The sequence below is a fragment of the Salvia splendens genome, chromosome 8 (assembly GCF_004379255.2).
Source record: "Salvia splendens isolate huo1 chromosome 8, SspV2, whole genome shotgun sequence".
In the NCBI taxonomy this organism is placed as follows: Eukaryota; Viridiplantae; Streptophyta; class Magnoliopsida; order Lamiales; family Lamiaceae; genus Salvia; species Salvia splendens.
The window spans coordinates 9121464-9137653 of record NC_056039.1 but is presented as its reverse complement, the minus strand read 5'-3'; the positions used below and the strand labels follow the sequence as shown (position 1 = coordinate 9137653).

General features: G+C 40.9%; 1 protein-coding gene across 1 annotated transcript; it reads right to left on the bottom strand.

The window, feature by feature from the left end:
- Positions 1 to 10208: 10208 nt before the first annotated feature.
- LOC121745706 lies at positions 10209 to 11124 on the bottom strand. Its single transcript, XM_042139679.1, has 2 exons — positions 10833 to 11124; positions 10209 to 10682 (listed from the first exon to the last, which is right to left on the bottom strand). The coding sequence occupies exons 1-2, from the start codon at positions 10950 to 10952 to the stop codon at positions 10209 to 10211; spliced, it is 594 nt and encodes a 197-aa protein (XP_041995613.1). The 5' UTR covers positions 10953 to 11124.
- Positions 11125 to 16190: the final 5066 nt, after the last annotated feature.

Here is a 16190-nt window from a genome sequence, read left to right as displayed (position 1 = left end):
TGCATCAATAGAGACGTAGCCGTTTTACCTTTGGGGACGACACGCCAAACCGAAGAGGCCTCCTCGACTCGGCTTTCATACTGGTTTAGTTGTTTCGATTTCTATTGTAATTTCTTTAGTTCAGTTTCTCCTTTTCTTTCTTTTGGGTTGTATTACGCCCGGTTTTGTTATCTTGTAATCCCAGAAACCAACAATCGCAAGACGAGATAACTTGCCTTTGAAGGAATTTGGACTTCTAAACTGAACTAAAACTTCCGAAACATTAACACCTTTTGCTGGAGATGTCGACGGAATCCAACACCGCTGCTGCCAACGCCACCGCCGCCATTCCCTCCACCATGGCGACCACTGGACCGGTCAACACTTCATCGATTCCCTCGATGATGCCAACTCCCGGCTTCCCAGCCGCTTCATCCTCTGTCCCTTGGGTTTGGGACAACCCCTTCGGGGCGTCCACTGGTTCCACCTTTGGTGGTTCGGTTGGTTCCACTTTTAGTGGTTCCTTCGGATCCTTTAATGGATCGAGTGTTGGTGCCTTCGGGCTCAATACTGGTGTTGGATCTTCCGGGATCAACACGAATGTGGGGGGCACTATGCCCAACACGAACATGGGGGGCTCTATGCCCAACCATGTTGTTGGCTCCTTCGGGGGCAACGGAATTGGTTCCTTCCAAGGACCAAGCGCGGCACCTTTGGCACCAAGAATGATGCCACCTGCCGAGAAGCCACCAAAGTTTGGAGGATCTGACTTCAAGCGGTGGTACCAGAAGATGTTGTTCTACTTGACAACATTGGGCGTCGCCAACTTCCTCACGGAGAACGAGCCGCCCGCACCAAGCGACCAAGAGACTAGGCTCGAAGTCATGGCAGATTATGAAGCTTGGAGGAAAGGAGATTACCTTTGTAAAAATTTCATTCTAAGTGCTTTAGATGATAGTTTGTACAATGTATACTCCAATGTAACCACATCTAAACAAATGTGGGAAAACCTAGAAAAGAAGTATAGCATAGATAATGCTGCAGGGACGGAACAAGTTGTAGCATCCAAGTTCATGGACTACAAAATGGTCGACTCTCGACCCGTCATGGAGCAAGTCCAAGAGCTCCAAATGATCATCCACTCATTAGTGGCTGAAGGGATGACCTTGCCCGATAAATTCCTAAGGTGCACGATCATTGACAAGCTCCCTCCAAGTTGGAAGGACTTCAAGAGTTATCTCAAGCACAAGCGAAAGCAGATGACCCTTGAAGACTTGATCGTGAAGTTGCGCATTGAGGCCGACGTGCGCAAAAGTGATCAAAAGGCTAAGGGCTTCACCCCAAATGAAGCCAAAGCCAATCTGTTGGAGCGGGGCGGTCCCTCCAACAAACGCCCTCGCCCAAACCGTCCAAACGACAAAGGGAAGGGAAAGCAGCCTTCAAAGAAGTTTGAAGGCGACTGCTACAAGTGTGGCAAACCAGGCCACTTTGCTAAAGACTGCCGCAGCAAGAAGAGAAAGCCGGCTGCCCACGTCGTTGAGAAGGAGTTCAAGGACTGGGATGAGAACGACCTCATTGCTGTGGTCACTGAAGAGGTCAACCTTGTTAACAACAACAAGGGTGGCTGGTATATTGATACCGGCGCTACTGCACATGTTTGCGCAGATAGGAGTATGTTCTCCACCTACAACAACGTTGAAGGGAGAAAGATAAACATGGGGAATCAAGCCTCGTCTGAAATCCTCGGAGTTGGTGATGTAATCCTCAAGATGACGTCTGGCGTCTCAATCACCTTGAAGGATGCGCTGCACGTTCCGGACATCCGGAAGAACCTAGTTTCAGGATCAATACTAGTGAATAAGGGTTTTAAACTTGTATTTGAATCCGATAGGTTTGCATTGTATAAGTTTGGGAAGTCCCTCGGAAAAGGTTATGTAACCGACGGACTTTTCAAGCTTAGTGTAGCAACACTGCGTGTTCCAAAGCCACTGGCTAATAAGAATAAAGCATCTACTTCCTCTTATTTGATTGAGTCTTCAAATTTGTGGCATTGTAGATTGGGACATGTGAATTCAAAAGCTATTAAAAGATTAGTGAATTTAGATTTACTAAAGGCTAATGAAATGGATACCCAAGATAAATGTGAAATTTGTCTTGAAGCAAAAATGACTAAGTTGCCGTTTCACTCGGTTGAACGAAGCACAAAACCCCTTGAATTAATTCACACGGACGTATGTGATTTAAAGATGGTGCAAACTAGAGGTGGTAAAAAGTACTTTATCACTTTCATAGATGATTGCACAAGATATTGCTACATTTATCTTTTAAAAAGCAAAGATGAAGCAATAGAGGCGTTCAAAAATTATAAGAACGAAGTTGAGAATCAACTTGGTTGTAAAATCAAAATGATTCGAAGCGATAGAGGAGGCGAATATGTAGCCCCGTTTGAGGAGTTATGCAACGCAAATGGTATAATTCATCAAACAACTGCTCCATATTCACCACAATCTAATGGTGTTGCAGAACGCAAGAATCGAACTCTAAAAGAGATGATGAATGCACTGCTACTCAGTTCAGGATTACCACATAACATGTGGGGGGAAGCTGTTTTGACAGCAAACTATATCTTGAATAAAATCCCTCTCAAAGGAAAAGATGTTACTCCTTATGAGTTGTGGAAGGGAAGGAAGCCATCCTACAAATACCTCAAAGTGTGGGGGTGTTTGGCAAAGGTGATGGTTCCTCCGCCCAAAGAAGTTACAATCGGACCTAAGACGGTTGATTGCATCTTCATTGGATATGCACTTAACAGTAGTGCATATCGATTTGTTGTTCACAAGTCTGAAATATCGACTATCACAGTAGGAACAACAATTGAGTCGAGGAATGCTGTATTTCTCGAAAATACCTTTCCTTGCAAAGATAAGGAAAAGGTATCAACCAATTCTGAGACAAGAATTGAAGAAGCCACTAGTTCTAAACAAGTGGAAGAAGAAGCCACTAGTTCTAAATCAACAGATGCGGAACCTGAATCGCGCAAGCGTGCAAGGCCCGATCCAAAAGATACAGTACTAAGACGTGGTAATAGAGTCAAAACACCAAAAACTTTTGGTCCTGACTACATTGCTTTCATGTTGGATGAAGAACCAACATCGATAAAAGTAGCCTTTGCTGGCCCAGACGGGCTGCATTGGAGAGAAGCTGTTCAAAGCGAATTTGATTCAATTTTGCTAAACCACACGTGGGTGTTGGTTGATTTGCCCGAAGGTGCTAAACCTTTAGGATGCAAATGGGTCCTTAAAAGAAAGTTTAAGGCCGATGGAACAGTTGATAAGTTTAAAGCCCGATTAGTAGTAAAGGGTTTTAAACAAAAAGAAGGACATGACTTCTTCGATACCTATTCACCTGTAACAAGGATTACATCTATCCGGGTGCTTCTCGCCATTGCTGCATTGCACAATCTCGAGATTCATCAAATGGATGTAAAGACCGCGTTTCTGAATGGTGAACTAGAAGACGAAATCTACATGGAACAACCCGAAGGGTTTGTAGTACCTGGACAAGAGAAAAAGGTATGCAAGCTCGTGAAATCCCTATATGGATTGAAACAAGCGCCATTGCAATGGCACTTGAAGTTTGATAATGTGATGTTATCAAATGGGTTTAAAATCAACGAGTGCGACAAATGTGTCTACATCAAGAGCACTAATAACGGTCATGTTATAGTGTGTCTCTACGTTGATGATATGTTAATCTTGGGTAGCAACACTCAAGTAATTAACGACACAAAGGCTATGTTAAAGAGAAACTTTGACATGAAAGACATGGGTCTAGCCGATGTAATTCTTGGAATGAAGATTCTAAGAACGAATGATGGAATCATCTTAACACAATCACATTATGTTGAGAAGATATTGAATAAATTCAAAGCCTATGATGGCGCGCCGGTTAAGACTCCAATTGAACTCGACGTTCACTTGAGCAAGAACAAAGGCGAGCCCGTTGCACAAGAAGAGTATGCACGGGTGATCGGATGCATTATGTACTTGACTAATTGCACTCGACCTGACATTGCTTGTGCCGTGAACAAGCTGAGTCGTTACACGAGCAATCCAAGCAAAGAGCATTGGAGAGCTCTTGTGAGGGTTTTGAGATATTTAAAACATACTCAAAATCTTGGGCTACACTTCTCGAGATACCCCCCGGTACTTGAAGGGTACTGTGATGCCAATTGGATATCCGATAATAGAGACTCACTTTCAACAAGTGGATATGTCTTTACTATTGGGGGTGGTGTTGTATCGTGGAAATCCACAAAACAGACCTGTATAGCCCGATCAACAATGGAATCGGAGTTCATTGCCTTAGATAAGGCTGGTGAGGAAGCCGAGTGGCTTAAGAACTTCCTTGAAGACATTCCATGTTGGTCTAAGCCAGTGCCACCAGTGCTGATTCACTGCGATAGCCAAGCGGCTATTGGAAGGGCAAACAATGATTTCTATAACGGTAAGTCTCGACATATACGTCGACGACATAACACCGTGAGACATTTGATCACAACAGGGGTGATTACAATTGACTATGTGAAGTCAATAGATAATCTAGCGGATCCGCTAACCAAAGGGTTAAACCGTGATCAAATGAATAAGTTGCTAGAGGGAATGGGTTTGAAATCCACAAACTAAAGAATTGTCATAGTGGTAACCCAACCATGATGACTGGAGATCCCAAGAACTTGGTTCAAAGGGACAACTAAGCTATGAGAGTTCATGGAAAAACACTCAAACTATATCTATTCCCTAGAGAGCAATAGAGTGTTGGAGAACTTGCCTCGTGGTAAAGGCTAAGTCTATGACTTTTAATGGTTCTTAAGGATCTCAAAGAGATGGAATTCTCAAAGAGACCAAGTATGGCAAGGTACTTGACTAAGAATCACCTATGTAAGTGTGAAGTGTGGTCGCTTCATAAAAAACGCACTTATGAATCCAAAGTGGTGTCCAAGACCGCAATGGACACAAAACGTGAGAACGGATGAGGTTGAGGTGTTTAAGTGTTAACACCATTGTCTCGGTGCACGCCGTGGGGGATTAGTTCAAAGCATCGCGCTACTAAGCCGCCTGTGTATCCGATGGTGTCGACTATGGAGGGTTCAAAGTCAACAACTACCTATCCTTATGCTTATATACCTCGCGAGGGTTGAGCTTGTGTCTGCATGCATATGCATTTGGCTATTTCCACTCATGTGGGGGATTGTAAAAATCATGGATTAAATATGCCCGGTCAATAGATTTTGACCAAATAATAAATGTGACGAGACATTTAATTTTGTGAAATTAAATGACATAGCGTCGATCTACATTTTACGTAGGTAAATGTAGTATATTCACTTTCTCAAATCCGATTTCCGGTGAGTGAGAAATAGTGGATTAAAGTTGGGCATAATTAGCTTTTAATTAAAGCTTGGAGATGGAGCTTAGGAAATAATTAACTAGTGTTAATTATCCCACATTGGAGGATTAACACATCTTTAATGTGTATAAATTAAGTGACTTTATGTTACTTAATAATTATAGTGGACCAAGATGGGTGAAAGAGCCCACACGCGCGCACACGCGCGCGCCGCCGCCGCCGCCCGCCCGCCCGAGCCCGAGCCCGTGCCCGTGCACGTGCTCGTGCTCGTGCTCGCGCTCGCGCTCGCGGGCCGCGGGCCTCGGGCCCGAGCCCGATCCCGATCTCGATCTCGATCTCGATCTCGATCTCGATCTCGATCTTGATCTTGGACTTGGACTTGGACTTGGACTTGGACTTGGACTTGGACTTGGACTTGGATCTTGGATCTTGGCAATTGGTCTTTGGGTGGTCTTTGGGCTTGGTGCTTGGCCCAAACTATTCTTTTTGGACCACCGCCGAGTCAGCAATCCAAGTGGCTTGACACGTCGTCAAGCGAGGCACAGTCACGGTTGCCACGTGAGAAATCCACACGCTCCACACACGGGTGGCACATTACAGCCACACGCCTGTAACCGACGTCGGTTACGTTTTTGCCATGATGAGCCTTCAATGGCTGGTTGACCCTGCATGGTGGTTGGCCTATAAATAGGCTAGCCATACCACTGCATTAGGACACACATCTACAAGCATCTGCATACGCTCTCTCCCTCTCTCTGCATTGTCCTTCTGTCGAAGCTCTGCCCTCTCCTTCATCCAGTTCGCCGGAGCTCTACTGATTGCGGTGCTGCATCAATAGAGACGTAGCCGTTTTACCTTTGGGGACGACACGCCAAACCGAAGAGCACTACCGGGGCGTATCTCGTCTTGCGGGAAGAGGCCTCCTCGACTCGGCTTTCATACTGGTTTAGTTGTTTCGATTTCTATTGTAATTTCTTTAGTTCAGTTTCTCCTTTTCTTTCTTTTGGGTTGTATTACGCCCGGTTTTGTTATCTTGTAATCCCAGAAACCAACAACAAAATTAAATAAGTATTCATTTCATCTATGAAATAATCGTAATTATGACTTATGTTCACTGCCCACACTTTAACTTTCTTAATGATTATTTATCTTTCCTAAAGTTTAATTATTTTTTCTTAATTTTCTGGATAATTCACTGTTTATAGAATAATTATTATTCTCTATCCACCATAGCAGCTTGCCGATGAGGCTCTTGAGCGTCGCCTTGGTGTTGCACCCACCCAGCTAATGGTGTATTAATATGTGTGTTATCTTTCAAAAATATGAGAAAATTGTCTTTGTTACTAAATAATAGAACTTCCTATTATACTACCCTTGTTCGTTTGATACCCATGATATACCCAGAAAATGTGTTATTTCTGGTCAAACTCATATGTTTGATACACTAGTTAAAATTCTCGTTGGCCTGTGTAAAATATCACAGCCCGCTGAAGCCCATGAATGTAAACTGGCATACGCTTGTTAACTTATCGGGACTATTGCCCCAGATAATTATCTCCCTCATTAATCGAATCCAGAAATTAAAACACTCTTCTCGTCACTGCACTCATTCCTATTGCACGCTAGCTTGAAAACTTTACCAAATGAGTTAATAGCAATTTTTTTGAACTCTGTCATCGGTGCTATTCGTGAGAAGGTGGTGCAGCGCTTGAACGAGACAAATCCGAGTTCAGTTCATGGTAATTTACGATTCTCATGTAATTTGGTGCTACGTTTTACAATGATAACATGTGATGTTTCAATTTTTTAAATGTTACACAGATAGCAGATCTGGAAATTAAAGGATACAAATCTGAGTTCAGTGACGAGCACTCACCCCCAATTTTTGAACAATAAATCAAATTTTGAAAAGGTTTTGTTTCACTATAGTCGTAATTTTCACATCTTCTTTGCTCTTAAATTTTGTGCAATTGGTAATATAGGTTGAGGAATAATGTTATATGTCTTTAATTCTCGCTTATTGTAACATCGAATTGAAGAAGATTACAATTCTACTTAATTTGATGCAAGAATTTTATTCAATTTGAATTGCATCAAATTGATTTGTGCGTTTAGAGTGTTTCCAAACTTTTTTTTAAAGAAATTGATTAGTGCAATTTTAATGAGTACGGTAATTGCATCAAATTGATTAGTGAATTACCTCAGTTTGAATTACATCATTTCTTTGTCTAAAATTAATCGAGAGACTAAATTTTGTGTGGCAGCATTTCCATATACAACAAAAATGCCTACTAGTGGTTTAAACACAGAGTCTGTGGTTGTGATTATTTTGGATATAATTCGTATGCATCAACTACAGATTATTTGTTGTTTGGATGAGAAAGGGCTGTTCGGAAATGGAGATGCAGCTACAGACGCAAGGAGGATGCGCCGTAAATTTAGCCGACTGCAAAGGATCCCACTCAAGTTCATCGATTCACAAGGTTGGCAAAAGTAAGTGACCAGCAATGTGTTGATAACCTTCGAATGGATCGAAATTGTTTTGGCAGATTATGTATCCTACTTCGCGAGCGGGGAGGTTTGGAAGATGGCAAATATGTTTTTGTTGAAGAACAAGTTGCAATGTTCTTAAGTGTTCTCTCACACCATACAAAAAATCGGATTGTTGGCTTTAATTTTTGGAGATCTGGTCAAACAGTGTCACACTATGTTCACGCTATCCTTAAAGTCGTTATCATGCTTCATGAACTATTCCTTTCTAAACCTGTTCCTGTGGATCCTCAATGTCAGGATTCCAGATGGAAATGGTTCCCGGTACAATCTCGGATTTCAACTCATGTCTTGTATATTTTTTCTATTTTGCAGCTCAAAAAACGCATGTTTGATGTGGCATGTAGGGTTGTTTGGGCGCTTTAGACGGTACATATATTAATGTGTTAGTCGGGAGCAAAGATAAGCCACGATATCGAACGAGGAAAGGGCAAGTGGCTACTAACACATTGGTTGTATGTACTAGAAACATGAGGTTCGTCTATGTCCTGGCAGGTTGGGAGGGGTCTGCCGGGGATGCTAGGGTACTAAGCGATGTTGTAGCACGCCCGCGTGGTATAAAGGTACCAATAAGTAGTTGCTACATCACTTTTACTTGATAAAATTTTAATGGATGTCAATTTTCCAATTTTTCTTATGTTTATTTTGGAATCAGGCCAATACTACTTGTGCAACAATGGATATGCGAATAGCAACGGATTTCTAACCCCGTTCAAAGGCGTTCGATATCACCTGAAAGAATGGGGACCGACAGCTATGACTCCACAAAATTCAAGGGAAATGTTCGATATGCGACACACCAAGGCAAGGAACATCATAGAACGAGCGTTTGTTGTAGTAAAAATGAGATGGGGTATCCTGCGTAGTGCCTCGTTCTACCCGATCCAAACACAAATTTGATTAATACTTTCCTGTTTTCTTTTGCACAATTATATCCGTGGAGAAATGACTGTTGACCCAATAGAGCTAGAGTTAGAAAATATTTACGAAGAGATGGCACCGCAAGAGGAGCATGATGATAACGTCTACGTGGATATGATTGAGCCTACGACGAAGTGGAATAACAAGGGAAATGAACTTGCAGAGGCAATGTGGCTAAATGTAAGTACAAACTTGTATGTAATTTCTCTTTTAATACATTTACTACTCACTAATACTACTTGATTATGTTGCGAACCAGGGAAACGTGCATCAAGCTTAGGATCCATGGCCTTTTATCAAACTCTTGATGTTCTTATTTCTCTGTTGATGCATCATTTCTTGAAGCTCAATAGGGTGGTCGAGGCAGCCATTTCGTTGAGAAGTTTATTCTCTGTTAATTATTCAGTTACTCATAGGATTTTATTTGTTTCATTTTGATTTGTTTGGATATGAAGCTATCTGCATATTTGTCATTCTTGAATAGATCTAGTTATCTTGTTGAGGAGATCAGATATTGGAGGGCATAGCCCGTAGGCCTCCTGCGTGAGGATTCTTTAAGTTGTTGTTTTGTTTTGCTTTTCAATTCATAATAAAATTGTGAGTTCCCAAGTAATATATTTACCCCCCTTTTGATATTTTGTCAAATAGTAGAGAGTGTTGAATTGTTGTGAGGAATTCAATTGAGCATCTCTCGTGCTCTTTTTCTTTGTGTGCCAAGCTTTACTCCTAGCATTGACCCTCTGTTGAGAAGCTATTTTATTTGGAATTTCTATGTTACTACTCTTCTCCATGTTTTAGAAGTTTCAATATTCATGTTGGCTTTATTGTGTGAAGCTTTTAAACTTTTTATTTGTAAAATGCATAACTTTTATGCTATGGTTCTCAACAAATTCAACCGACATAAATTAAATTGTAATATCATATATATGACAAAGTTTTCACCATGGAATAATTAAGTATAAATTCAAGTTCATGATTTTCATAATATGGCTAGCAATTGCAAAAAAACACTGATCTCAATATTCTGAAGGCAAACATGTAGGAAAAAAAATAGAAAATCCATATTAATGCAAAAATCGGTTCACTTCAGCAAAATAGAAAAAACACGACAAACTGATGTTTAGTGCATCACACTCTTAAACTAACAAAAAAACACAAAATCCATATTGAAAAAACACAAAATCCATATTAAAAATGAACCCAAGAGCAAACTGCCATCTCCAGCTTCAAACGAACCCATTTCTCTCCAACTCTGTCATCACAAAAGTGCACCGAGCAACCTCCGGCAAACTCATGAAAAGGTCTAGGCGCTCAACCTTGTCAAGGATGATCCCTGCTGCGTCTATCTGTTATTGCAATGTGAGTCCCGGAACGACCCCAAGTTTCTCAAACACTTCTTTCCGTGATTTGCTTACGTCGAAATCATAGCCAATTTTATCAGTAAGCCTATCAAGTCTGAGGTTTGTATCCTCCTGCATCTTAGTGAGCATTTCAATTAGTCCATTAGAATCAGTGGAGGCCTTGCGCTTCTTACCAGATTGTTTTCCCTGATTTGCTGCATTTGGGTTTTGCTCTGTGATATCATCGACAGTGATGGGTACCTCATTGGGAGGTGGTATTTCAGGGGTGGAGTAGTCTTTGAAGCCGTTGACCTCGATACCATCTATTCTTGTGTTAACATGAGTCTGTCTAGAAAGATGGTCAAAAGCATCATTCGTGTCATGTGGTACATCTCCACTTGCAAGATCATTGCCGAAAACCAGCTTCCAATCATTCCATAAAGGCCAAGACTTGTAACGCATGAAACGCGCATTGGGATCATTCTGGCCAGAAGCATTGAACACACATACTAAGTTAATCAACAATCAACACAAACTGAATTTTACAGAACAATCATAGTTTGACAAAATTTTAAAGCATCAAAATCTTGCTCGAGAAAATAGTAAAGACTGAAAGAAAATAAATTCATGTACCTTCACGATCTGGTCCCATTGATCGTTATCCACTTCTATTTTATAATCCCCATTCGAATTAAATCCCACTCCACTACGACCGAATATGCTCCCAAGAGAATAGTAGCTTTTTTTTTCCATTGAGTTATCTTTGATGTGACGTGTGGGTTCCCCTTCAAGTCAGAATGAGGAAACTCTTTTTTAATCACTTCCTCAATTTGGCTCAAATATCATGATCGAAAACCATTATCGGATTTCCATCCAAGTGCAACGAGTTCCTACAAGGTGTACATAAGTATTTCTTCCTCGCGAAATGACCAACTACGCCTAGTGCGATCACTCTTAAACTTTGTCCCGCGCCCAACCGAACTCTTCTCAACTGATTAAAATGGTAAGGTGTGACTTTATGTGTGTATTGACATAGAATGTAAGGAATACAAGCTATAAGAATAAAAGCCAACCAACCTTGCGTCTCAGGGACAACTTCAAAATAGTTCATTGATTCCAAGCCAGCTATGCTAAATTTATCCCATGGAGTATATAACATGTAGAAATTAAAACTCAAGAAAAAAATCACACTAAACTCGACACAACATAAATGAACATCATATAATAACAATTTAGTTATACTTTTAGCTATTAGAAATATCTAAACAAAACAACAAAATCACTACTGATGTGCATATTTACCAAGTCTGAGTGGATGGAGCCTCTTCTATCCAAGAATTTTTTTCACAAAACTCTCTAATATTTTACACAAAGTAATAACAGTGATTTGGACCATTAATATCCCAACAACAACTTTGACATCAATATATTCACACCAATTGCAGACATCACAAATAGCTACAATGAAGAGTGGTTAACAGTTATTTGACAAGTATATTTGGTTTATTTCTACCAGACTTAATACCTCAACAAAGTTTTGAAATACCGAAGTATCCTCTGCGTAAAAGATTTCGATCTGTGACCGCCGGCCTGGTAACCTAGTTCAAAGTGTTGAAGGTGAGTTTCTCTTTGAGGCGCGAAAGAATTGCGTGAAACTGTTGTATAAATAACTAGGCATGTAGGTCAAATTGAGGACTAAATGGGAAAATGTGATTTATTGTAAGGATAGAAAGGTCAATATATAGCCAAATCTGCATGTAAAACCAAAGTATCAAACGTGGAATTAATATTCTTCCTTTTTCAGACCATGGTATCAAACACGCAAGATTTAGTAAATATTCTATGTATTTCATGGTCAAAGTCTTACTTATTTTCTTGTCGACTCTTTTCTTGTCACTCCTATCAAACACGCCCTTAAGATGTTTGGAATTATATATACATCATCCTTGTTTAATGTTAATACTAGTATAGATTGATACTAGTACTAAATACTAACAGAAAACTTCCTATTATACTACCCTCAAGATGTTTGGAATTACATATACATCAAACAATTCTAATATAGCCTAATCTTATTAGAATGTTAGATTACTGAAAATACATTAATAATTTGGCAATAAGAGCAGTTTCGATATAGGAAGAAATTTCCCATAATTTTTTGGTCACGGTTGATTTATGAGAAATACGGTAAAGATAAAAAAAAATAGTGCTGCATCATGCAATATTGGGCTCATGTTACTGAAGCCCATTATCCATTGAGGGCCTGACCCAAAAGGGGGCTAGTTACTAATCCACTAGCAGCTCCTATAAGCGAAATTACAAATTAAAAGCTAAACTAAAACTTTAAATTACACGGAATAAAAGTTTTAATTTTAAAGAGTTATTATATAAATTACTAAGTATGACGACTTAGATTTAATTTTTAATGAACTTTGGTATATTAAATTATTATATGAATGACTATGTGACTACATAGCTCTATTGTGTGGATAATAGTGATAAAACTGTCACATGTATACTTTTAGTTACTTAAATTTTTAATGATCTTTGGTATGTTAAATTATTATATAAATGACCATAACATGACTGTACAACTTTATTATTTAGACAATAGTGATAAAACTGTCACATCTATACTTTTAATTACTTAAAATTTAAAATCACGCTCTCTTAGATTGAAATTTGCTTCTTTTGGATGTGCATGTGAGTGAGGACTATTTTACCAATTTGTAAAATTAAGATCATATATCAATTTATTTTCGATTTGATTATATAGTATTCTATGAGAAGGCTCCATTGATTGATATGTGAGATCCTTGAGAGATTAGAGTATTGGGGGTTGGGTTAGGGCTTCCAACGTGTGGAAAAAAACTCAAATGTAATAAGTCCATTTAACCATTTAAATAGGTCAAATGACATATATGAGGTCTAAACTTTGTCATGTCGTCTTGAAATTTTCATTGAAGGTAGAAGGCTCATTAAGCTTCATTCTGATCGAAGGAAATTGAAATTGTATAGTTAGATATTTAGTTATTAATTTTTTAACGTGACTGTAACTTCTTGAGATGTTTATTTAATCTATTTGATGTTGTGTTGATTATATGGTGCCTTCATTGTGTTGTTAAGGACTAGCTATCATTGTAAACTTATTGGTTGTATTATTTCCTTGTTGATAGTGTATTTAGTATATCCGTGGATCTTGTGGTTTTTATCTCTTCGCGTTGAAATAGTTTTTCACGTAAAATCTTGATGTTATTTTCTATTATCGTTTCTCATTATCATCTCATTAATTAGTCTATGTTAAATATTATTATTATTATATTATGATCATATCATATTTTTGCAAATTAGGGAGATTTGTTTATATGATGCGCCGCAATCAAATTGCCATATTGGTATCAACATGATAATCAATAATGACATTATAACTAACAATAATTTCTTTTGGCGGATACAATCTGGACGATGTCATTGCTCTAATTCGTTAATTTGAATTATGCGAAAATTTCCATTTCTACCTATCTTGTTAGTATAAATTTGCAATATAAGTAAAGAGTGAACAGAATTACTTGTATGACATTAACAACTGCCCAAGTAATTAATTTCCCTCGAAAGCCAACAAGTATTTTCTAGAAGCTAATAGCATCTCCAATGGCGGACGTCCGGTCAGACATCCGCGACGGCCGACCGGGACGTCCGCCATTGTAACGAAGGCACTCGGATACGGACGTCCGGGTGACGGGTGGGCGGACGTCCGCCATTGTGGCATGGGTCGGAGGTCCAGGTCGGACGTCCGGTATTTTTTTTGTATGACTATGTATTTTTTCTTTTTCATTATGTAATTTTCCCGTATTCCGTGTCAAAATTACAATTCCGTTACGTAATTAAATAATTGTGATTTTTTTTAATTGCGAAAGTCCTAGTGGGAAGGGCGATGAGAAGGGCGGATTGTGCAGGGGAAGTCCTAGTGACGTGGCAGTGGGATGGGAAGTCCTAGTGACGTGGCAGGAGGTGTTTTTGGGAAGTCCTAGTGGATGTCCGAGTGGGACATCCGTGCATTGGAGATGCTCTAAGCATCTCTAATAGCAATAGCTCAGTCATAGTCCAGCCACAAACTCTCTCTGCCACATCATCAGCACTAAAACTACTCCTACCACATCATCAGGACAAGCAACTGGACAAGCAATAGCCCAGTCATAGCCCACCCATAATAAACAAAATTATAAAAATAACAATCACACAAAATACGGAATTCAACTTACGACACATATACGGAAAAATGCAATAATTTCATTTAAATTAAAAAAGGGTACATTAAAAAAATTATAAAATTATAAAATTACAAAAAAAAATCTAACGTCGTGCAGTCCTCTGCGCCCACAACTCTTCAATTAGATCATTTTAGAGTCGAATATGAGCTTCCACTTGGCGCATGTCGGCATGTGCTTGGAGGCAGCCGGCTTCATCGTGAGGTACCCCACTTCGTACGCTGGGGGTGGCCACGTCGTGGCTTGGACCGTTTTCATTATCGTCGTTGGCCCAACTAGTCAGTTGTACACCTTCATCTTCGACAATCATGTTGTGCATGATAATACAGGCGTACATTATATCAGCAATGCAGTCGACATGCCACAAACGCGTTGGACCCCTAATTGCCGCCCATCGAGACCGGAGCACACCAAATGCGCGCTCCACGTCCTTGCGCGCCGACTCCTGCCGTTCTGCAAAGTAGGCATTCCTCTCATCTGATGCGCATCTGATCGTCTTCACAAAGACCGGCCACCAAGGATATATCCCATCCGCCAAGTAGTAGCCCATATCATGCTGGTTCCCGCTGGCGACAAAACTGATGGCCGGACCGACGCCCTGACACTGCTCGTTGAAAAGGGGCGATGAGTTGAGGACGTTGAGGTCGTTGTTCAACCTGGCTACCCCAAAATATGCATGCCAAATCCACAGCCGGTAATCAGCTACGGCCTCGAGGATCATCGTGAGATTCTTTCCCTTGTAGCCGGTCGTGTAGAACCCTTTCCAGGCAGCGGGGCAGTTCTTCCACTCCCAATGCATACAATCTATGCTGGCTAACATATCCGGGAACCCATGCTTCGCCCCGTGCATCTGCATCAGCTCCTGGCAGTCTTCAGGGGTAGGGCTTCGAAGGTACTGATCAACGAATATTTCAACCACGCCCTGACAGAAATACTTTATACATTCAAAGGCAGTCGACTCGCCGATGTGGAGGTACTCGTCCCACATGTCTGCCGTGCCTTCGTAGGCCAACTGCCTGATTGCCGCAGTGCACTTTTGAATAGGTGTGTGGCCGGGTCTGCCAGTCGCATCGTGCCTGAAGAGGAAACACAGATATCGACGCTCCAAAGCGTCAACAATACGCATAAACAGGGCCATGCTCATCCTAAAACGCCGCCTGAAAATGTTGGCGTTAAACCGTGGCTCCGGTGCGAAGTAGTCGTCAAATAGCCGCTGATGTGCAGCTACGTGATCCCGATCAATCACTGCTCGGCGATGGACAACGGGTCGAGGTTGAGGTACCGCCGGCTGCAAGGCCCGTTGTTTCAGCCGGTCGATCTCTCGGGACGTATAGGCCTCCAACTGTTCGTTCAAACGTCGTTCGAACTCCTCAGCATCCCCACCACTACCACCACTACTACCACCCGCGTTACTCATTTCGCGTTGTTGATCTTGTACATAAATTAAGATAGAGAGAAAACTCGTTAAAACAAGTGGTGCAAATGAAAATGACGTGCAAATCGCGTATATATAGTGTTTCGAAAATTTAAAAAAAAATCCCGCTCTCCGATCTGGAGCCTACAATGGCGGCCAGGAGATCGGCGTGCGCTCGCCGTTTTTCTCGCCGATTTGGCGCTCGCCGGCTGCAATGGTTCGGCGAGCGGACCGGCGAGCGCCAAGAATCGGCTAGCCGGTGCGCTCGCCGCTATTGGAGATGCTCTAACTCTGATGTGTTAGAGTCGG